General features: G+C 44.8%; 1 protein-coding gene across 1 annotated transcript in view; it reads right to left on the reverse strand.

Moving 5' to 3' along the window:
- Positions 1–577: 577 nt before the first annotated feature.
- The window catches only part of LOC105019083 (glutamate receptor ionotropic, NMDA 2D), a 46752-nt gene continuing 22592 nt past the window's right edge, over positions 578–24737 (reverse strand). Inside the window, exons 8-15 of the mRNA XM_020040840.2 lie at positions 22109–22262; positions 21549–21674; positions 15633–15862; positions 15065–15225; positions 14227–14296; positions 13871–13988; positions 4062–4297; positions 578–3802 (exon numbers count right to left, since the gene is read on the reverse strand). Coding sequence (XP_019896399.2) covers positions 578–3802; positions 4062–4297; positions 13871–13988; positions 14227–14296; positions 15065–15225; positions 15633–15862; positions 21549–21674; positions 22109–22262 — 4320 coding nt within the window. The remainder of the gene's footprint in view (positions 3803–4061; positions 4298–13870; positions 13989–14226; positions 14297–15064; positions 15226–15632; positions 15863–21548; positions 21675–22108; positions 22263–24737) is intronic.

A 24737-nucleotide genomic window follows, 5' to 3' on the forward strand; every position in this document is an offset into this window, starting at 1 on the left:
GGAGCCGGCTGGTCTCTCAGCTACCAACAAGTTGTGCTCGGTCAGAGCAGGAGGGAGGGAGACGAGCGTGTGTGTGTGTGTGTGTGTGTGTGTAAACATGACATCATTACTCACAGGTTGGAGACTTGTCTCATCCATTGTTTTGACTAGGGGAGGAGAGGAGGACCGATGATGACATCACAAAGCTCAGTTCCGATCGGAGGAGGAGTTCTGGAGCCGCCATCGCCGCGGTCGCCATGCCCTCACCCTCGCTCTCTGTGTCATGGGAACCTTCCAGGCGGATGTAGGTTATCCTGGTGTGGCGCCTCACCGTGGCCCTCACCAGGACCTGCACCAGGGACCGGCTTGCGGCGGCTCCGCGTTCATGCACAGCGGACACAGCAGTGGCGCTGTAATCCCTGGCAGTTCCCACGGGAACGGTCGCTAGCTGATGGTCCTTCGCAGTTGCTGTAAAAGCAGTCTTAGTTGCTGTGGCCTCCCCCGTTGCCGTGTCATCGGTAACAGTTGCCATGGCATCAGTGGTTTCAGCGGCTGCGGTGGTGACGGCTCGCGCGTCTCCCTCTCTCGTCTCCCCCTGTCATACCTCGCTCTCAAGGCTGGAGAAATGGGCGGAGCCACGTCGGGAACACAGGCTCTTGGCTTTGAGTGGCAGGTGTGGGGAATAGAAACGCCGGGGCTGGGGCACTGACCGTAGTCTCTGGTACTGGAGTTTAGCGCTGGCAGAGGCTTGGGCCTGGCCCGAGCCAGACGGAGGGGAGACAGAGGATTTGGAGGGGGGAGGAGGGATGGGCACCGGTAGGGAGGAGGAAGGGCCGGTGGTTAGGGGTTGAGGAGGCGAGGAGGAGGCCTGGGGGGGGTGGTCCCCTAGCCCTCCTGGCTGCTGTGTGCTGAGGCTGGACTGGCTGCCTGACTTGGCCTGGCCCTGGTCTAGTTTGGGAGGGGGTTTGGGCCGGGAGCCCCCGCTGAAACTGTGGCAGTGCGGGAGAAGCTCTTCTTGGCTGTGGGACAGGGCGGTGCTCCCTCTCTTCCCATGGCTGTGTGAGCGGCGCGTGGGGTGGACGTGAGGGTGGGGGTACTGGCTACAGGAACAAGAGCCGCCGGATTCCTGCTCTCTGAGTCTTGTGCGTCCCTTGCCCTTACCCCCTCCTCCCCTTTTCCACTTCTTCTCTCCCTTCATGTGGAGTTTGTCTACTGACCAGTACCTCTGGGGAGGTGGGAGGTTTGCAGGAGGAGGCGGCCACTGGGACCCTAGACCTCCACTCCCTCCCCCTGACCCCCACCCTACTCCTGGTCCAGAACCCCAGAAATCTCCCCCTGCCCCTCCCCAACCCTCCCCCCGCCCTAGTATCGAGTCATCTCTGCTGTTGATGCTTCCCCCTTTCTGTATGGACGGATATGTGCCGAAAAACCAGCCGCCTCCCCCGATCCCGCCTATTCCACCACTCCCCGGTCCTCCTCCTGCCCCCCCATTCCCCTCCCAGTATCTCTCAAACCGGCCAAACTCCCCCGAGGACCTATCATCAGAGTAACTGTCCTCTGCTCGTGTCCGGTCTCTCTCGGACTCTGACACCGCACCCCTCCCACCTGCCCTTCTCTTCCTCTCCTCCACCCGCTCCCTCGTTCTGTCTCTCTGCCTCTCTTCATCATCTTCCTCATCATCCTCCTCATCCTCAGAGTCCCACTCATGAAAGGAGAGGCCCTCCCTGGTGTGAGCCCTTCCCCTCTCGTATCGCACTAACAAGGGCCTCCTCTCTCCTCCTTTCTCGCCCTCTGCTTTCTCAACCCCTCCGCTCCTCTGTCGTTTGGAGGATGGGAGGAGTGGGTGGAGGGATGAGGGGGGTGTTTCAGTGTTGGCCCCCCCCCCTCCCCCGTTTCCTCCACTCACCCAGAACTTGACAGAGGCAGGGAGTTTGTGGAGGTTGGGGATACGCCTCCCGACAGGTGCCTGTCTGGAGTGGGAACGAGAAGATTTTGGCCTCCTCTCCCTACTTCTGCTGCTCTCCTGGTCTCTTTCATCCCCCTCTTCCTCTCTGCCCTCCCTCCTCCCCCGCTCCCTCTCTCCTTCCCAGGCTGAATCTCTCCCTTTCTCTCCAAAAGTACTACGATACTGTGTGGGGAAGGATGAATAGTCTGGTATTCCTCCTTCTCTCTCTCCTTCTCCATCGCCCTCCCTGTCTGCCTCCACGTCGCCCTCTTCTGGCTCGGAACGCCCAGTCGATTTCTTCCTCTTCTTTGTCTTCAGCGCTTTTTTCTTCCTCTTCTTTTTCACCTTCCGGCGTTTTCTCTCTCTCTCTCGCTCTCGTTCCCGTTCCTCCCTCTTTTTCCTCTTTTTGTTCTTCTTCTTTTTCTTTTTTTCCTTATCTTTCCTCCTCCTTTTCTCTCGTTTCCTCTCGTCGTCTTCCCCCCCTCCTCCTCTTCCGCTGCGATCCTTTTCTCTCTCGCCCCAGCCCGCCCACCACTCCTGAAGCTGGGCCAGCTGGCTCCCTCCCCTCTCCCTCTCTCTCTCCCCTCGAGGGGTCCGAGGCTTTCGTGGTGGTATGGGTGGAGGTTGGCGTCCATGACTGAGGGAGCGCGAGGAGATGATGGAACGCTCTCTGTCCCTCCCTCTCCCTAGGAGAAGGCTGGACTCCTCTGTCAGCTCCTCATCCTCGTCCTCTTCGTCACCGTCCAGACCTTCCCGTGTGCTCCGAGAGGTCCCGGAGGTGGATGACGAGCGAGACGATGAGCGAGAAGAAGAGGTAGAGGAGGAGGTGGACGACGTATTAGAGGAAGAGGAAGATGTTGAGGTGGTGTAGGGAAGTGAAGCAGAGGGGGAAGGGGGAGTGTAGGTTGGGGAGACGGGGACCGGTACAGGAAGCGAGAGAGGAGGAGAGAGGGGGCGTCCCCTTCTCCCTCCACCATCCCTTCCTCCACTCCTCCGCCCCAGGGGCAGAATGTTCTCGTACAGAGGCCCACCTGGCTCTTTGGGCTTCTTGGGTCGACGCCTCCTCCAAAACGATGAGGGAAGAGGGGGGGAGGGGAGTGGCAGCGGGGGGTTAGGGGGCAGAGGGACCGGGGCGACGCCCGCAGCTTGGCTCTTAGGAGGCAGCCGAGGCGTCCCTAAAGGTTTGACTCCTCCCTTCCCCTGAGCCCCGGCACCACCACCTCCCACCACCCTCTTCCCCACCCCATGGTCAGGGCCCTTTTCTGAGTAGAAGGCCACGGTGGCAGGAGGGGGCTGGGGGTGGCCCCTGGGGGCCGTTTTGGGGGTCTGGGAACCTGCCTGCTGGTCCATGCAGGGCCCCAGACCCTCAGGGTCGATGGGTCCATAGTAGCGTTTATATCCATCCAACCCACCACCACCACCACCACCACCACCCAGTCCTCCAGCCGTCGTACCCCAGGTCGGAGCCACTTTTTGGGGGAAAGGCCCTATGTCTGCGATCGCCCCACGGACGGCCATGCGGTTGGTAGCGGTCCCGGCCTTGGGCAGCCTCCAGCGATCCACCACGGCCAGTCTGCGATCAGTGCGGGGGAGGAATGTGGAGCACGGCAGGGGTGCCCCGAGCATGGGCGTGTTGGTGGGCCCCAGTGCTGTCCCAGAATGCACTAAGGAGGGAGGGGAGCCAGGCAGAGGGGTTTTGTAGATGGGCTGCTGCTGCTGCGTCATGGTCAGGGCCGGATTGGTCACTGACGTACTGACCATATGCGGCGGGGGTGGGACGGTTACCATGGCACCGTGATGATGTTGGGGCAGGGTTGTGGAAGATTTAGCCCCGCCAGGTGTGGTTTCATCCTCAAAGCTGCAACAACTGTACATGCCCTGGTAGATAGGGACAGACAGACAGGTAGTGATACATCACATCCCATATGCTTCATGTGACTGGGTGGTTATCAGCCAAGCTCTATATACTATTTCCATGAAGGTCTGAGTTAAAGTGACCATGCAGTAAAGTCTGTGGAAAAGACCTCAAGACAGAGAGAAACACACACACACACACACAAACACACACAGGTTAAGATACCGGCTGATACACAGTACACACAAACACAATCACACCGTTTTCAGGACAGTAACTCACCCTACTGATGGCCAGCAGGAAGTCCAGTTTTCCAGAGCTGGTAGCCATGCAGTGTCTGAGCCTCCAGTAGACCAGGTGTTCCCAGGCAAACACCAGCAGACTGAGCCCCATGGCCACCAGCAGCATGTAGAAGACGCCCGCCATGTTGTCTATGTCCAGTTTACTACTCATTACCTCAATCTTATCGTTGTGACAGATACCTGACAGCCACAGCCGCTCCAGCATCTCGATCTCATCTGGAGACGGGGGACAGGGGAGTGACAAAGCAAGAGGGAAGAGAGGGGGAGTGACGTAGGAGGAGAAAATACATTGCGAAGGAAGGACGGGAAGGGCCCATGCGAAGGGTAGATGTAAGGAGGAAAGGAAAGGTAGGGGAAGAGATGGTTGGAGGAGTAGTAGAGAGGAGGACAGGAGTGGATGGTTAGGGACGTTGGTAGCTATGAATCACAGGAAGGTTATGAGTATGTGTGTGCGTTTGATTTGCCACTAAAGTCATCAAGCCCTCTGCTCAGCGGTCGAGGTGACAATGACTGTGAAGAAATACCAGTGTTTGCCAGGCTTCAACCGCACTGAGCGATTAGAGGAGCAGGAGGGGGATGGCCCAGGGTTACCAAGACGAGGGCCTAGAGGAGGAGCGGTGAACAACGTACATAATGCCTCTGCATCCCTTACCTAAACACCAAAACCCCATAAAACTGACAGCAAAGAAAGGCAGGAAAGAGGAAGAAAAGAGGGAGAGTGTGTTTATAGAGGGAAAGAGGAAGAAAAGAGGAAGAGTGTGTTTATAGAGGGAAAGAGGAAGAAAAGAGGAAGAGTGTGTTTCTAGAGGGAAAGAGGAAGGGGGGAAGAAGGGAGTGAAGCAGAAGAAGTTCTATGTTGTGGGAAAGAGAGAGAAACGAGAGCTTGGAAGAGAATCCTTCCACTGTCCACAACTACATTGTTCCAAGGGAAATGAGGGGAGAGAGGGAACAAGGCAGGCAGAGACAGAAAACGAGAGCGAGAGATTGTGTCATTATGACAAACAGCAGGAACACTCTTAAGTTTCAAGAGGATTAGAGGAGAGAAAAAGGAGAAAATGTGACTGAAGAGAGAAGAGAATAAAAGATAGGGAGAATGAGACAGAAGAAGAGAAAGAGAATAAAAGATAGGGAGAAGGAGACAGAAGAAGAGAAAGAGAATAAAAGATAGGGAGAAGGAGACAGAAGTGAAAGGGAATAAAAAATAGGGAGGAGACAGAAGAAGAGAAAGGGAATAAAAGATAGGGAGAAGGAGACAGAAGAAGAGAAAGCGGAGAGGTTGGAGATCATAATCATTTAATTGTGCAGGAAGGATGGTCAGAATCTCTATCATGGCGGTAAGCTCAGGGGGTTGAGGGATTCTGCTAACCTACAGGGCGACAACATGCCTGTCTTACAATGATTGTTCATTTATTAAAACTAGCCTACCCAAGAACAGAGCAACTACACTAGCTCTGATTGGCTGTTATGTAGTTTGCCTGTGTAACCATAGTGATGATAGACAGCTAGCAGAAGTATGATTCATGAAGGGTTAAAAAACATTTAGCTGAGAACAATAACTAATACTGCTCTATTATGACAACTACTACTACTTTATTATAACAACCACTGCTAGTACTAAAACTGGTTTATTATAACAACAGCTACTACTACTTCAATATAACAACCACTGCTAGTACTAATACTGCTTTATTATAATAACCACTACTATTAATATTGCTTTATTATTACAACCAACTTTACTACTAATGCTTAATTATAACAACTACAACTACTACAGATTTATTTACACAAACCACCACTACTACTGCTGCTTAATAACAACTACTACTACTGCTTCATTACTGAAAAAAAACATTACTACTAACGAAGCTTTATTATGGCAAACGTTACTACTACTGCTTCATAATTAGAAAACATTACTACTAATAAAGCTTTATGATAACGAACGCTACTACTACTGCTTCATAATTTAAACAAGAAACCAGGCAAGCCTAGTTCAGCCAGCCCGCAATAGGATGGTCGTGGCTACCCTCTGGAGAATCGATCCCAGGTCGCCTGAAAGATAGTGTCATTTATCACTATGCCACCCAACTGCACAATTGTCCGACATTATACAATTTTCCCTCATTAACATCACGTCAAGTATGAATATTTTGTTAGACACCATTAACTAGTGTTAAAATGAGTATAGTTTCTTAATACGTTAATCTCCACCACAAATAGTCTCTATGAACTGTATGACTTTTGCCACCTGGCCATTTTAAAAGCTTATTAGCAAGTAATATGTTGCTAGACGCCACTACGCATTGTGTTAAACTGAGCAAGGTTTCTTATTAAGTTTACCTCCACCACAAATCTATGAACTTTATGGCTTTTGGCACTGGCCGTTTTAACAGCTTATTAGCCATTCGTGAATGACATTGATACAATAACTACTGTATAGGTGACGATAATGGACTTTTTCGTCAAGTGAAAAGACGAGAGAATCGTGTAGCCAGCGAAGTGTTTGTCTATCCTGAACATATCCTGAGACATAATTCGTAAATCACCAGAAATAGTCGCAATATAACAGTAAACAGTTTCATTTTAGGCTTCCCATAACGTAGATACTCAAGGTTGTAGTCAGGGAGGTTTTTGTCAATCCTTAACAAATCCTATTTTGCCACTGGCCGTTTTAACTGCTGATTAGACATTTGTGAATGACATAGTTACAGTATCTATCAATATAGGTGACATAACTAGTGATGGCCATTCAAGGCTTCATTAGAGTTATTTTAGCACCAGGATATTATGCTGGCAGCACGCAGATATTCTTTATCACAAAAAAAGCCATCAGTGAAATGTATAAGGCAATATAGTTAACAATATAGTCTGTGAAAAAGACCAGACAAGAATAACATTGGAACGGACATTAAACATAACATACAGATTGTTAACTATATTAACTTATGTAGTTCAATGATAGCTTTTATTTTGAAAAAGAAAATCAGACTTAGCACTGCAAGCATAATATCCTGCTGCTAGAAGAACGGTAATGAAGCCTCGAATGGCCATCACTAACAACAACTGACAACTGTCAGGTGAAAAGACTAGAGAATCGTGAAGCCAGCGAAGTGTTTGTCTATCCTGAACAAATCCTAATATCCACCAGAACCGTTTCATTTTAGGCTTCCTATTACGTAGCTACGTAGGGTTTTTGTCTGTCCTGAACCTCCGGCATAATGCGTTTTGACTGTTACGGGAGGGGAATGCACGACCTGTTCTGGAGCCAGCGTCTATAACCAGTAATAACATTACTACAAACACGGCTCTATTATAACAAACATTACTACTACTGCTTCAAAATAATTAAAAAAATGACATTACTACAAACACGGCTCTATTATAACAAACATTACTACTAACTGCTTTAATGTTGTAACAACTATCACTACTAATGCTTTATCATATCAAACAAGCAGAAGATGAATTGAAATTCATGTGATTAGGTAAAAAAAATCCTCATAGAAATGTCTGAATTGAAATGAAATTGACCTCTACCCTGCTATTATAATTACCTCTCCCCTACCTGATAAGCTTCTGTTGCTTAAATCACACCGGCTTAGTCAGCTGTGTGATTTGAGTAATGTGACTTCTGTTGAACATCATTAACCATTTAGCCAGAGCCCACAGCTAAAGCAACAGATGGTCTTGGGCATATTGGAACGACAGACTCCGTTAAGGTATGAAACTACCTTTTCAAAATATCTTGCTCCAACGTGCATTCCGTGCCTTTTTTTTTCAAAATGACTTTTCTGTTCTGCCTCAACCTTCAGCAATGACAAATTGATACGGATAATGGCCACATTGAAACACAAGAATAGGAACCCAATAGAAAACGCTCCCACTCCCATCCACAGGTAGAAAGCAGACATAGCGGTCGACACACACATATACACACACAGAAACACAGACACATCTCCCTCTTCAGAGTCCATAAGAGAACATTTTTCTTAGCCCTTTCTTATCCATGGGGGTTTCTATCCACTCGACTCAGAGTGACTATTTTTTATTATTTCGTCCCTATCTCTCTCTCTCTCCGTCAAGTTTCTTTCCTTCCTGCAGACTGTAGCCGTACACGGTTTGTGTTTTGATGGCAGACTGTGTGCCCCCAGCCAGCTCCAGCCAACTCCAGTCTGCCAAACCTGGCAGGTGTGTCAAATCCACACTACACCTCTGCCATACTTGGCAGGTGAGGTCAGGCAAAGCTGGTGCTGTCACCGTGGAGCTGGCATGTCCCAGCGAGGTAGTTGGAGGGAAAACATGGCCAGTAAGGGGCAGGGGAGGTTCATTCAAATTACCACCCATGACATCATGCCAGATGCAGTCATGTAGGTACATGGTAACTGCCTGCAAAAACACAGCATATACTCATATAACTATAATATTCCATAAAACCTACACAAATTACTATTTATATAACACAACATACTGCTTTTATAAACCCTACACAAATTACTGTTTATTTAACACAACATACTGCTTTTATAAAACCTACACAGATTACTATTTATATAACACAACATACTGCTTTTATAAAACCTACACAAATGACTGTTTATATGACACGACATACTGGTGTTGTAAAAACAACACACATTACTGTTTAAATCACACAACACACAGTTTTTATAAAACTTACACAAATTACTATTTGATGTTTCTATAAGGTCATTTACAACAGCTTTTAAACTGCACTATGCGAAGGACAAACAGACTTTACAAGGAGAATGGAAACCATTGTGTACTGCAGAAGGGCAGGTTGTGGACAGATCAATACTGTCTCTAGTTTGTCACTTATTGTGCAATACCCAAAGACAATGGAGACAGATACCACGGATCTCATCTGAGGTAGTGTGGAATGACACAACTATCACAGTTCATCACATCACTGGTCAGCATCCCGTCTCGTGAATGCAGTTTTGCGTGACATAATGACATAACATGACAGGACATAAACGGAATTAAGAGTAATAACGGAATCAAACAAAACGCCCCAGTGGGTTTTGAGAAGCTGTCCTCAAGGAAAAGTGAATGTAAGAAACATCACCTATCCTATCCTCTAGGAATTAATCCTCTTCTTTAGTAATCCCCACATATAATACCTTCCAATTACCAGATCCATTCACATCTAATACCTCCCTGTCACTACAGCCCACCACTACACTGAACCATTGTTCACCTGGAGGTAAACAGAGTAAAGAGCAAGGGCATGTCGCCCCACAAATCAAATAAACAAAAACAACAACAAATAAAACAAGCCAACACACATCTAAACGCTCCGTTTCCCATGCAGAGACTGGATCCACGTGATTTGTCTGTTTAACTCTTACCCTGGATGTTATTTAATAGATCTTGGCATCAAAGTGGTATTATCAGTGAGCAAGCAGCTAAGGCAGTCTGTGCCAGAGGCAGCTAAAGGGCTTTGTCCGCCACGCCACAAGCAAAGCCGATTAAAAAACTAGTAAAGCCAAACAAGGAGCATCCGATTGAGACAAAACAAAGGGCGCGTGTGCGTGTGTGTGTTTGTGTATATGTGTGAGGCAGACTGGGTAAAATGACAATTAAGCTTTAGTGTTTTGATAGACTCTGCTAAAAACAGCCGTTCTCTCTATTACAGGCTAAATCTCTCTCTCTAATCCCTGACATGAAAGTGGACAATGGACAAATAGTGTCATAACACCCTGTCAGGATTGAATTATTCAATTATCTGGCTGACTGTTACCTACCATCTGGATTTGTAATACGAACATTTCAAATGTATGCCTACTTGGGGTTTTAAATTCTGTTGATATCGATCCTATTATTTTTCTTTTAGTCCCGCCATTCCTCTCTCTCTCCTTTCCTTCCTCCGTCCCTGTGCCACTCTATTCCTTAGCTAATCTATAATGACTGTAAAACTGAAAACAGACCAGTAAGATGGTCCGATGCTTGTCTGCTGAGAGTACTTAACAACTCTGAGCAGTGAGTCGGCAGTCAATATTTTTGTTTTCAGATGGCAGTTGCATATATTTCTTTTTTGGTATTTCCCTTGTTCTGTTTATTTCAGCCAGTCAATCATGTTAGCTAGCCAGCAAACTATTCAGCTGAGTTACTCGAGCAAATGTTGTAGAAAGCCATTGTCAAAGATTTTTATAACTAAACCAATATAGCACAGAAGCTGGAAGCTGACTGGGCAGAACCTGGGAAAGGAGTATCAAGCACAGGTTAGCGAGATCCTTTTGGGAGTTACTGGAGCGTTCTTTTTTGTTATTGCCTACTCTGAATTGTGGATGTGCAATATTTCCATTCATCTGGACCCCTTCTAAATAAAAATAAAAAAACACTGGCAAGAGTAATTTCAATAAAACAAGTTCCACTCTATTCTACTTTTAAGAAAACATTAGACTGTGTTGAGATCAGATGTGTATTAGATAAGAAAATCGCCAGAATCTGGGCCTAATTCCTACTCGCTTCATGGGCTTCCACAGCCTGGCCACTAGGTTTCCTCTCCCTCTGTGGACTGGAAATGACAACCTAGTTGTGCTACTAGGACTCGCAGAATACATCACATTATGTATATATATACACTCACCTAAAGGATTATTAGGAACACCTGTTCAATTTCTCATTAATGCAATTATCTAATCAACCAATCACATGGCAGTTGCTTCAATGCATTTAGGGGTGTGGTCCTGGTCAAGACAATCTCCTGAACTCCAAACTGAATGTCAGAATGGGAAAGAAAGGTGATTTAAGCAATTTTGAGCGTGGCATGGTTGTTGGTGCCAGACGGGCCGGTCTGAGTATTTCACAATCTGCTCAGTTACTGGGATTTTCACGCACAACCATTTCTAGGGTTTACAAAGAATGGTGTGAAAAGGGAAAAACATCCAGTATGCGGCAGTCCTGTGGGCGAAAATGCCTTGTTGATGCTAGAGGTCAAAGGAGAATGGGCTGACTGATTCAAGCTGATAGAAGAGCAACTTTGACTGAAATAACCACTCGTTACAACCAAGGTATGCAGCAAAGCATTTGTGAAGCCACAACACGCACAACCTTGAGGCGGATGGGCTACAACAGCAGAAGACCCCACCGGGTACCACTCATCTCCACTACAAATAGGAAAAAGAGGCTACAATTTGCACAAGCTCACCAAAATTGGACAGTTGAAGACTGGAAGAATATTGCCTGGTCTGATGAGTCTCGATTTCTGTTGAGACATTCAGATGGTAGAGTCAGAATTTGGTGTAAACAGAATGAGAACATGGATCCATCATGCTTTGTTACCACTGTGCAGGCTGCTGGTGGCGGTGTAATGGTGTGGGGGATGTTTTCTTGGCACACTTTAGGCCCCTTAGTGCCAATTGGGCATCGTTTAAATGCCACGGCCTACCTGAGCATTGTTTCTGACCATGTCCATCCCTTTATGACCACCATGTACCCATCCACCCATCCTCGAATCATTTCAAATTGGTTTCTTGAACATGACAATGAGTTCACTGTACTGAAATGGCCCCCACAGTCACCAGATCTCAACCCAATAGAGCATCTTTGGGAGCTTCGTGCCCTGGATGTGCATCCCACAAATCTCCATCAACTGCAAGATGCCATCCTATCAATATGGGCCAACATTTCTAAAGAATCCTTTCAGCACCTTGTTGAATCAATGCCACGTAGAATTAAGGCAGTTCTGAAGGCGAAAGGGGGTCAAACACTGTATTAGTATGGTGTTCCTAATAATCCTGTAGGTGAGTGTATATATATATATATATATTTATATTTCAGCGGCATATTCGTATGATATGATATGTTAGGGTACATTAGAATGCATTACAATGCATAATATGCTACGAATATCTCTAAGTGTATAACGTTATGAATTCTACTAAAACTTCTTTATTTACAAAAAGGTATGATTGGAATTACATTTATGATTAGGGTTTAGGTCAGGGTTAATGCTAGACATAACAGTGCTGAGGTTAGGGTTACAATTTCTGTTGTGGCATTTCCGTCTATTCACCTTCCCCATCCACAATACCATAGCAAACAGCAAATCTATTTAAGAGGTATATGCACTAAACACTGGCCCGAGCAGCTGGCCTAAATCCACAGATTTACATATATTATCCTACATATCCGGCCTGATCATTGCCATTGTTGTAACTTGATTACCGCAGAATAATATCCTGTACTACCAATCCCAGATGTTTGGGAAATGTGTTACTAGTTTATGTTAGCTAAACAGCTAGCATCTCTCTTAGTAGTTACGATGCGCTAGCTCAGAGAACAGGCAGCTACTTTATGCAAACAAATCCTTTTATATTGGAAACTTTAGAGTAGGTGGAAAGAGGCAGCTAACACATGCAAAAACAAATCTATTGGGATTTATCCATAACAACCCTAGCTGAAGTGATTAAATAGCTGGCTAGGAGGAAATGTTTAGTGTTGTATTTCTCTTCGCACCTACAGTAGATAGCTACCAACCCGTAATGTGTGACTGGCTAATTTAGCAAGCTGCAATGAAAATAACTCTTAAATTCTTGTAGGCTGTCCCATAGTAATAAGAACAAGTACAATATGCGCCCCCATTCAAATCAATAAAGCCATAATGGGTGGACTGACAGCCATTGAAAATGTACCCATAGGAGCACTGCAGGAAGTAAAACCAGGAAGTACAAGCCTTAGGTGTAGCCATTAATCTGTGCTGTGATTGGTTTAATCAACTTAACCAACATTAAAACAAATGAGTTCACAAGCCAATTACTTAGCATAAACCTTCTATACACATACTTTGACTAAACATTGTAAATTACCATGATTGATACAATGATAGAGATACAATGATTTAATCACAATACCATTCGACCATTGCAGGTGTACCATGAGCGCACCAGTCAAATCGCCATAGATAGAGGATTTAAGCCCCGCCTCGTCAATCTATTTCCATGGGCCATTGTGTTCTCTCCACACTCATGATCTCTGAATGGCTCATTTCTACCAATGGGGGCAAACAAGTCCACATGTTCAGTCAATGAGAAACGTTGTAGTTTTCTCAACAAATCACAGCGCACCATCAGTAACCACTTGAACAGTAAATAAATGTCTGAAAGACAATTGGACCCCTCGGATTCTGACCTGAAACTGCCGGAACACAAGTTTCCATGACCCCTCCAAGCACCACTGGCACGCACAAACTAAATATTTCCTTTCAACTGATGGACAAGAGGGATAGAGTGAGAGAGTGAGAAAGAGAGAAAGAGAAAACAGAAGCTGAAGGGATATTAAAAGAGACTCAAGAATCAAGTGATTCTTCTAAGGCCTGAAAGCCAGAGCAGAACATGTGTCATTTATCAAGCCCCATCCCCTGTTCATCTCCTCACCCTGGCTTTCCCATCATGACCAAACTAATGACCCAAGCCATCACTATCTCCCCAAACCGCACCCTCACCATATAACCTGAGCCAGTCCCCATTCACGCCCTCCTCCTCCCCCTTGGCCCGAACCCTCCAATATTTGCAGATCTGTAAGGTGTAAGCAATAGGGTGGAAGCTCTACCACTCCACTGCTTATACCCATCCATACCTTACAGAGCTGCAACATCAAATAGTTATGGCCAAGGGGCTGGTGTAGGGAGCGCATTGCGTTACCCCGTACCCTTTAACCTCCATCTCCCCTTTTCTCCTCACATTTCTAATTTCCCCTCCCACCCCTCAGTCCCTAACTCCTTGTCCTCCCTTCTTCCTTCTCCCCCCCCTCCCCTGTCCTCACCGTCTCCCACCAGCTGCAGCAGGGCCAGGTCGAGTGGGCGTTTCCAGCGGGAGTTCTTGTGCAGGGCGATACCGTAGCCTGTGGTGGCAAATACCTTCCCAGAGCCTATGGTCATCACCTTTGACAAGCAAACATCAATCAATCAATCAACCAAGTACATACTCGCTCACTCGCTCGCTCACTCAACCAATCAGCCAGGCAATTAAGCAATACATCACATTTTGTATTGCTACTCTCACAAATTCAGTTGTTCACAAAGTGACAGCAGTCCGCTATCTAGCTGACAATATGAGACAATAGAGGAGTAAATAAAGACATAAATAGAATAAATTAAGTAAAAGGTGTCTGATCATCACCTTACAGCCCTCGTCTTTCCTGGCCATGTAGTTCAACACGGCTGCATCGTAGATAAAGGCATCCAACTTCCTGTAAAGAAAGTTGCGGAGTTAAATAATTAACTTAAGTGAAGGATGGACTAGAGAAAGAGAAAGCCAAGAGTTGAGAGGGTAGACAGGAACAAGTGAAGAGAGAGTGGATGGAAGGTGGAGAGGATTTATATAGTAATGTTAGGAAAGAGACAGGAGGAAAAGGGAGAGGGAGAGAAGATTTACACACTTCAGGGGTAAAATACACATGGGGGAGAGAGAGAGTGATGAGGATTATAAAGTTTAAGCACATTCACACCGAGAAAACACTCAGGGGAGGGAACAACCAGAGAGAGAGAGAGAGAGAGAGAGAGAGAGAGAGAGAGGTGTATATGAAAGAAAGGAAAGGAGAAATGACAGAGAGAGAAACAGAGGCTGAGTTGGAGCGAGAGAATGAAAGAAAGAGGGCAGAGAGAAGAAGACAGAGCCTCTCAGTCCGAGTCCATTAGCAGTGCACTATAAAGGGGTGGCGAGCCAATCGGGGGGAGATGATGACAGGGGCTGACAGTAAACCGTGGGGATTATCCAACACACCAGACGCATGATACAGATTTAACCAGAGACCAGGAGGAAAGGGAATGCCGAGGGGAGGTAGAGGATAAGTGTTTAAAAGTTACGGTACAGACAAACGCAGAGGACAGACAGAGGAAGAAAGGTAGAGATGGGGGGGTGAGGGGGGGAGAGAGACCAGACAGGAGACCTTCTTAGTATGAGTGAGGTTTAGTGGAAAGATTGAGAGACACATCCCAGAGGGGACAGGGAGACAGACCCAGTCTTGAGGTTGTTGATGGCATCCTCCACTCCTTTCTGGTTGTATTTGATCATGTACTTGTGCATGTCAAGATAGTTACTGCGGATGTTCTTCTCTGTGCTCCCATTGGGCACTGTTCCAAACTTCAGCGGGGGGTACTGCTCAGTTGGGTGCTGGAACTGAGAGAGGTTAAAAAAAATAGACTTAGGTGGTCTGAAGCGCCCCATATATTATGAGGAAGAGCTGCAATAAAAGCTGTTGTCTTTTCAAAAGTCTGAGAACTGTAGCTGCCCAACCACTAAAATAGTAGTATTTGCGTTTTCTTGGTGTATTTTTTTTTTTAAGTATATCACTAGCTATATAGAATCACCATTGAACTGAGCACTATCACTACAACACAATATTGACTGTGAAACTCAACAACCATTTAAACATACCGTGACATCATTTTCAACCAAAACATTGATACATCAGAAAGCACCAGGGGGGAAAGGTGCTTGCAAGTGAAAGTGATGTCAACCTGAGCATATTTTGAAGCTTTGGTATATCCAGATGGAAACCTCTGCATTGTCATCTTTCAGTGTACCTTTTTGTCTGACAGTCCAGAGACAGTGTCTATGTACTCCTCCTGGATCATGAAGGCAGCCAGGTTGGCAGTGTAGGAGGCCAGGAAGATGACAGCGAAGAACGCCCAGATCAGAACCATGATCTTACTGGTTGTTCCTCTTGGGTTCTCCACTGGGACCGAGTTATTGAACACAATGGCCCACAGCAGCCACACAGACTTCCCTATGGTGAACGTAGAGCCTCCTGCCTCTGGTTGGAGAGAGGGAGAGAAGGAGAGAGGGAATTCATCAGAGACATAGGAGGGGGGGGGCAGAGGGGGTAAACGGGGAAGAAAGGTGGAGCAGGTGTGGGGTAGAAGTAGTCCTGAGCAGTCCTTTCGGTAATCTTCAGTAGTCATATCAGTAGTCATCCCACAGACCTCTGAATAACCTTTCTGTAGTTCTCTCAATAGACTTCTGAATAATTACTCTGTAGTCCTCCGAGTGGTCAACTCATAGGCCACTCAAGAACCTTTCAATAGTCCTCTCAATATCCTACCAACAGTCCTCAGTAGTCCTCTGATATCTTTCATGTGTAATCTCAATATTTCCGCTCTGCAGTCCTCTCTAAAGAACTATCAGTAGTCATATCAATGACTTATCAGTAGGCCACTCAAAAATGTGTTCTCTCAATAGAACTTAAAAAAAGAAATTCAGACTACATCTTTAATAATCATTCACCACCTTCTCTTTCAGCACTGAGACAATAGACACCTCATTTCATACACCTGCCCACATCATGTCACTGAATTTCCTTTAAATGACAGAGGCATGAGGGACAAGAGGGATAAAGACAATTTACAGAGAAAGGCATAGTTCAAAAATGTAACAACTAGTGCTGTCAAAAGATAAAAATAATTTATCGTTATTAATTGAAAAAACGTCTGTAGTTAATCGCGATTAATCACAATTTCAGAATGTGTTCAAATTTGTAAAAAAAATATATATATACTTTTCTGATTAAAAAAGCAGTGAGGACATGGAAACAATTAGCTTTTCGGGTAAATGTTTGGCCACAATCAAATACGTACATGTTTATTAAATTATTCCCCAGTGCAACCAGGTTACTTAAATAGGCAACGGAATAAGGGGGTGTTTATAGCTAGAGATGTTTATCCACAAACATTAAACAGGAGAGATCTGCATTTTATTTATGCACAGCAGGGAAGTTGTTCATTCCGCTATTATAATACATTTCAGTGGAAATGCGACTGGCGACGAAATCAATGCTTATGCTAAGCAACAACACAAAATACGCATTACTTACCATGCTAAAAGCATGGTAGATTCGCGCGCACATAAGCAAAAGCGTGAGAGGGGAGATACGGTTTTTTTCTCGTAGATATTCCAATTTCCAACAACTTGGAACAGCGCAGATTGTTTTCAAACGTACGAGTACTAACAGGCTGTTCGGCAAGATTCAAAGACAAGTGGCAAGTAAACACGATTCATGACATTGATGTACTGAAAAAAATTAATGTGAAGCGCTCCGGACGACTCCAACACAAGTGTCAATAAAGTTACCCATACATTGTTGCAAATCAATAAGTGACAGCTCCTGCCCAAGTTAAGAACTTACTATGGATGATGAGTCTCAAACAAGAAAAATGCGTTAATGGTGACAAAAAAATGAAAGGCGTTAAGCGTCTTTAAAATCGCACGAGTTGACGCGTTAACTTTCACAGCCATATAACAACCCATATGGAAAACCAACGTTTCATACATTTCAATTTTTTTTCCAAAAGGTTGCAACAACATGCAGTGGTTCTTAAAGTGGGGGTCGCGACCCCCCATGGGTCACCAGATGATTTTGGGGGTCGCAAGGTATTCTAGAATAAATACATTTTAATTAAAAATTGCTATTTTTAATAAACCTAAAAACAGCTAGCCTGTATATAAGGATAGGCTAAATATGTAAAATATTAATATTTTGTAATTTACGTCTTCGTCATAGAAAGAAAACTGGTTGGTTGAATCTGATGTGCTGGTTAACAGTAGCCATATCAACCGAGCCACAGTTAAACACGTATTGCAGTGTGCACGCTTTTAGTTAGCTAGTAAATAAACAACCTATAACATGGATCGGCGGCTTATCGGTAGCTCTACTAACGAGAACACATTCCATGACAAGTCTCTAATGAATGAATCATTCCTTCAGAAAAGCAATCAACTTCCAATGAAAATAAGCCTACGGGGAATGAGAAACGCAAGGGTACGGCCCTCCAGCATGACAAGCCATTCAAATGTCAAAAATATTAAGATGAAGTCATAGTTAGGATTTACTTGCTTTCTTATTAACGATGTGCATCATCCCCAAATAAGTTGTTTGCTCAGAGGTTTTTGCACACGATAGTTTGAAGCCAGTGAAAATGAAGACATTTGCCAACCAAGGATCCTTTTCATGTCGATAAATCAACGTTTTTTGTTCCGCAGAAAGGAGGCCGAGCTATGTGCTATTCAAATAGTAAACTCCATTAAATCACGTCCCAGGAACATCAGGCTGTTCGCCACCCTCAACCAAGAGATGATCTCGGAACATGAAGCCGTGCTGGACTGAGATCAAATGGCTTTAGCGGGTGAAAGTTCTCAGCCACCATGAGCTCCGTGATGCCCATTTCCCTGACTGATTATGGGTCCCAACTCGCAGGACCACTTGACAGATCCCAAATGCTTTGTAAACATTGTGTATATTCGACCAACTTAATGTACTTTACTCATATATAAGCCTATTGTCGTTGTCTGATAAAATCGATGCATTCACATAAAAGCTGTAGAGATTGGCTGTGCTAAGCTACAGTAAAGGCGGCAATGTTGTAGTTTCCCGAGCTCGAAGAATTTGAGGAGGAATATGAACTGGATCTCAATAACATGACAGAAATTATCACTTCACATCTCCGAGGCGTTCTGGATCACTTTATGAATTACTTCCAAAATGAGACAACTCCACGGCGTTATGACTGGATACGACAACCGGTTCACGGCAATTGGGGATCACCTGTCATCCGACCTGGAGGACGCGCTGATGGAGCTGTCCAGTGATCGGACCTTAAAGGAAATGTTTGCCACAACGACACTTGCTGAATTCTGGATTTCAGTTGCAGAAGAAAACCCATGACTATCCAAACCAAAGCAGCGATGGATGTACTGATTCCGTTTCGATCAACCTACTTATATGATGCAACATTTTCCACAATTCCACTACAAATACACAGCACGTCTCAATGTGGCGTGTGGAGGGTCGCAATATTTGAAACCTTTAGTTTTGGGGTTCGCGCAAAAACGTTTAAGAACCCCTGCGTTACAATATGTTGGTGACTGCAAGATTAAATCCATTTTTTAAATGTATGACTATAAATACATGTAGCCTATTTCCACACCTGTAAGTGATGTCATCAATACATCACTAATGATGAACATTTTGAAAGTGTTGTTTGTATATTCACTGTGTGAAGAGGAGTGCGCTGCATTTGTAAGAAAATTGACTATATAATATTGATTTCTGCAAAGACCCAGTCGATGGGTTACACCGAAGGGACCCCAGAGTCATTGCCAGGCCCAATATCCACTAAAACCTGAGGCCTCTAAGGGACCTGAGGCCACCTGTGTTAAGCTGTAAAAGAGATATTGGCCTCAGTTTGTGTTCCTTGTTGAAATAAAGGTATAATAATTTTTAGGTCTTCTGTGAAGTGATTAAATATAACAAGTCTTACATGAACGTCATTTTGGACTGTGAACATTAATTGTTTTGAAATACATTTGGACAAAATTGAAATCTATTTATACATTTTGACATACATTTCAGAATAAAAGGTCAAATACATTTTCATTCCTGAAAAGTACACTGCTCCAAAAAATTAAGGGAACACTTAAATCACACATTGGGTCTCGATGAACAAAATACAGCTCCGGATAAAATGAAGAGACCACTGCACCTTTTTCTTTCCTTCCAAAAAAGTAGAAAGGGAAGGTTTCGAGTGAGGAACAGAAGGGTTAAAATTATGAAACCACTGCAAATTGAAAGCTTCGGTTCTTCACTCAAAACCGTTTCAACTTTTTTGGAAAGGAAAGAAAAAGGTGCAGTGGTCTCTTAATGTTTTCCGGAGCTGTATATTAAAGATCAAAATCTTCACTGTACATTGTGTAATTCGTTGAGAACAAAATTATGTAACGATGGTCAATGGAAACCAAAATCACCAACCGTTTCAAACTCACACTGAAAATCCAAGTAAACATTTGAAATCACAGGCTGTTCCAACTTGCGTGAATTTCATCACAGCAACTAATAATGTGACTCAGTAGTGTGTGTGGCCCCCACGTGCCTGTATGCACTCCCGACAACGTCTGGGCATGCTCCTGATGGCGGATGGTGTCCTGGGGGATCTCCTCCACCTGGATCAGGGCATCAGTGAGCTCCTGGACAGTCTGTGGCGCTACTTGGCGGTGTGGGTTGCACTGATACATAACGTCCCAGGGGTTCCCAATTGGATGCAGGTCTGGGGAACGTGAGTGCCAGTAAATGGCATAAATGCCTTTGTCACCCAGGAACTGCCAATGGTAGACTTGGCAATTCTGGTGTTCTCTGGCGAATGCCAATCGAGCTGCACGGTGCTGGGCTGCGAGCACAGGTCCCACTAGAGGGCGCTGGGCCATCATGCCACCCTCATGGAGGCTGTTTCTGACAGTTTGGTCAGAAACATGCACACCAGTAGCCCGCTGGAGGTCATTTTGTAGGGCTCTGGCAGTGCTCCTCCTGTTCCAGATATTGGTCCTGCTGCTGGGTTGATGCCCTTCTATGGCCCTATCCAACTCTCCTCATGTAATGGCCTGTCTCCTGGTATCTCTTCCATGCTCTTGAGACTGTACTGGGAGACACAGCAAACCTTCTTGCAACACCACGTATGGATTTGCCATCCTGGAGGAGCTGGACTACCTGTGCAACCTGAATGGGCTGCAGGTACCGCGTCATGCTACCAGTAGTGACAAGGACACTAGCAAAACTATAGAAGAATCAGTCAGGAAGGATAACTAGAAAGCAAATGTCTGTTGCCACCACCTGCAAAACCATTCCCTTTTTGTTGGTTGTCTTGCTGTTGCCTCTCCAGTGCACCTGTTGTCACTTTCATTTGCACCAAAACAGGTAACACTGATAATCACTTATGCTTCCTTACTGGACAGATTGATATCCCTGAAATTGAATTGACTGTTGAATTGGTATTAGACATTGATGATGAGCAGTGTATTTACTTTGAGCAGTGTATTCTGAATAAAGTTAAATGTATTTGACACATATTCATCATACATTCTACATGCATTATGCATTGTTAAAAATATATAGATTTTCCGTATGGGAGACTACAGCAGCTATGCAGAAGAAGGAGAGACAGAATGAGATGAATTTCAAACTGACTGAGGAGAGAGAGGAGGTAGCCGACAAAGTGGGAAGCGTACGGAATATCACACGGGTGCAAACTGCACTGCTAAATAATACATTGCCTCTTCAATATTAAAAATACTGTATAGGGCTGCAATGCAACATATGAGACAACTTACTGGTTTCCGTGCACCAATACCCACATGGTGCGAGTTAAAGAGCAGCCCTCTCATATCACTCTATATCTCTGCAGTGTTACTTGACTGACTGACTAATCAACCGGCACCACCAACAACAACACAAACAAGGAAAACAAATGTCTGCTCCTAATGGAAATGCAGTCAAACGCTTTGTAGACAGGGTACTCCGGAATGGTTTCAGTAGATCCTTATGACAGCACCTCTCATCTGAGACACCAAACCTACACGGACCATTCAGTACGGAATCAGTGTCCATGAATTCATAAAGGAAAAAAGATGCCTACGGACCCAGCGTAGGTAACTTGTAATGGGACTCGGCCACTTACTCTTTCCGCTCGAAAGGCTGCGGTTATAGCCGACCGGACTGAAGAACTCAAAGATGAAGACAGTCACAGCGACCACAGTCAGACACATGACGAACATCATCACCCAGACCGCTGGACTGTAGGGCTCTAAAGGAACCAATAGCAGAAACACCAGCACAATGATAGTCAGTGACAGTCAGCATAAACACAATTTAGAACATAACTGCCGATAGATCCGAATGAGAAACCATCAGAGGCCGAACCAATCTAAGTTACAGAGCTTCACAAGGAAACAAAGGAACTGGCACAGAATGACTCTCTCTACTCCGGTTCACAGTAATTCAATCCCCAAACTCTGTTATCCCACAGGACTATATCAAGGGTTCAATTGTGGGAGTATGTGCTGGGAACAAATGACTGAACAAGAAAGGAACAATGAAAGCAAGCACAGGCTGAACCATTTAATTCCACTGCAACACTTTTGAATTGGTGCGAGTGAGCTGATCCTAGACCTGTCACTAACATCTACCTGGAGCATCAAAGGTATCTAGATCCTCATCCACTAAACCCCTTTAACTGACCCAGGAAGGCGGAAGGTGAGACGGTTCCGTTGCTACGGGAGACCATGACGCTGATGCCAGTCTCAACAAAGGGGACGGAAAAGTCCACCACCTCAGACCTCTCCTCGTTGATGGTGAGGGAGCCGATGGCCATGTCCGCTCGTTGTGCCACCACCTGTAAAACAGGAGGAAGAGTTGAGAGGGGCTGTGTTACCCCAGTCTTACAACACAGAATTTACACCTAGATCACAGAAACTGCCCCTCCCCTTGTTCATACACCTACTACCTGTTTGACTCAAGTTATGGGTCGGTATGAAGCAGCCTGTAGGGAGTAGCCTGCTAAACGGGCTATGATACTGAGGGAACACTATCCATGTGTCTGCTCCTATGCATTGCTTTATCATACAAGCCGACTTAGACCCCATCTAAATTGAAAAACGCTGCGTTGGTTGATTGAATAAAGAAAATGTCAATCTGAATTAGACTTGGCCCATCCTAACTTCAGAGTAAATCAGCAGAAAACCGGGAGCGAGTTGCAATGCAACATGCACACCCATTTGCCAAGTCACTGGATTACCTGATCAAAGAATGTCAGGAATGTCTGATCAAAAGACAGAAATTAGCCAGATAAAATAAAACTACCTTGGCCATTTGTCGTTTACATGATAGAAACCATTGGCCCTGGTTCAAGCTGTCAAGATAATTGACAGAGCAACAATACTGTAATCATTGGTGGCAAGTCAAATTACCGTCAGATTCTGATGTACAGTGGATATAAAAAGTCTACACACCCCTGTTAAAATGCCAGGTTCTTGTGATGTAAAAGAATAAGACAAAGATAAATCATGTCAGAACTTTTTCCACCTTTAATGTGACCTATAACGTGCACAATTCAATTAAAAAAACAAACTGAAATATTTTCAATTAAAAAAACAAACTCAATTATCCTTAAACTAATACTTTGTTGAGGCACCTTTTGATTTGATTACAGCACTCAGTCTTTTTGGGTAGAAATCTATTAGCCTGGCACATCTTGATGAAGCAATATTTGCCCATTCTTCTTTGCAAAAGCGCTCCAAATCTGTCAGATTGCGATGATATCTCCTGTGAGCAGCCCTTTTCAGTTCACCCCACAGATGTTCAATTGGATTCAGGTCTGGGCTCTGGCTGGGCCATTCCAAAACGTTAATCTTCTTCTGGTGAAGCCATGCTTTTGTGGATTTGTGCTTTGGGTCGTTGTCGTGCTGAAAGGTGAACTTCCTCTTCATCTTTAGCTTTCTAAAGGACGCCAGAAGGTTTTGTGCCAAAACTGCCTGGTATTTGGAACTGTTTGTAATTCCCTCCACCCTGACTAAGCCCCCAGTTCTAGCTGAAGAAAAACAGCCCCAAAGCATGATGCTGCCACCACCATTCTTCACTGTATGGTCTTCTTTGGGTAATGTGCAGTGTTGTTTTTGCGCCAAACATACCTTTTGGAATTATGGCCAAAAAGTTCAACCTTGGTTTCTTCAGAACATAACACATTTTCCCACGTGCTTTTGGGGGACATGATGTTTGTTTTTGCAAACATCAGCCGGGCTTGGATGTCACATCTAGCACACAGTCAGTACTTGCCAGAAATTCCTGCAGTTCCTTTAATGTTGCTGTAGGTCACTTGGAAGCCTCCCTGACCAGTTTTCTTCTCGTCTTTTCATCAATTGTGGAGGGATGTCCAATTCTTGGTAATTCTCTTTTGTGCCATATTTTCTTCACTTGATGATGACTGTCTTCACTGTGTTCCATGGTATATCTAATGCTTTGGAAATTCTTTTGTACCCTTCTCCTGACTGATTTCTTTCAACAATGAGATCCCTCTGATGCTTTGGAAGCTCTCTGCGGACTATGGCTTTTGCTCTGAGATGCAACTAAGAAAATGTCAGGAAAATCCTACTAGAACAGCTGAACTTTATTTGTGATTAATCAGATTAACTTTAAATGATGGCAGGTGTGTAATGACTTCATGAGTTTGAATGTGATTGGTTAATTCTGAACACAGCCACATCCCCAGTTATAAGAGGGTGTGCACACTTATGCAACCAGGTTATTGTAAGGTTTTGATTTTAGATTTTTCCCCCTCAAAGATTTCAGTTTGTTTTTCAATTGAAATGTTCACATTATAGGTCACATTAAAAGTGGAAAAAGTTCTGATATGATTTATCTTTGTCTCATTCTTTTACATCACAAAACCTGGCATTTTCATAGGGGTAGACTTTTTATATCCACTGTATGCTGATGGGTAACCCGGTATTACTATATTTTTATGACATATAAAAACATTTTCAAAAGTACATTAATGTGCTTAAGATGCTGTAATGAATGTTTTGCATTCAGTCTGTGCTCCCTCAAAACAAATCATCACTCAAAAGTGAAACTGATTCTGTACCAGAACGGTGATAAAAGAGCAGAGAAGTGTTGAGCTGTTACAATTTACATTTAGGGTTATGGTTTGGGAGAGGCTTAAGACAAAGAAACAAAAAAAACACTGCCTAGCACTGGGGAGGAACAGAACCTTCAGAGGCTTTACACCCAACCAATCCCATCCACAACACCCTAGAAAGCCACAAGCCTACAATATGGTAATGCTCATTTATCCCCCTACTGGCAGGTTTTC

The sequence above is a fragment of the Esox lucius genome, chromosome 20 (assembly GCF_011004845.1).
Source record: "Esox lucius isolate fEsoLuc1 chromosome 20, fEsoLuc1.pri, whole genome shotgun sequence".
NCBI lineage: Eukaryota > Metazoa > Chordata > Actinopteri > Esociformes > Esocidae > Esox > Esox lucius.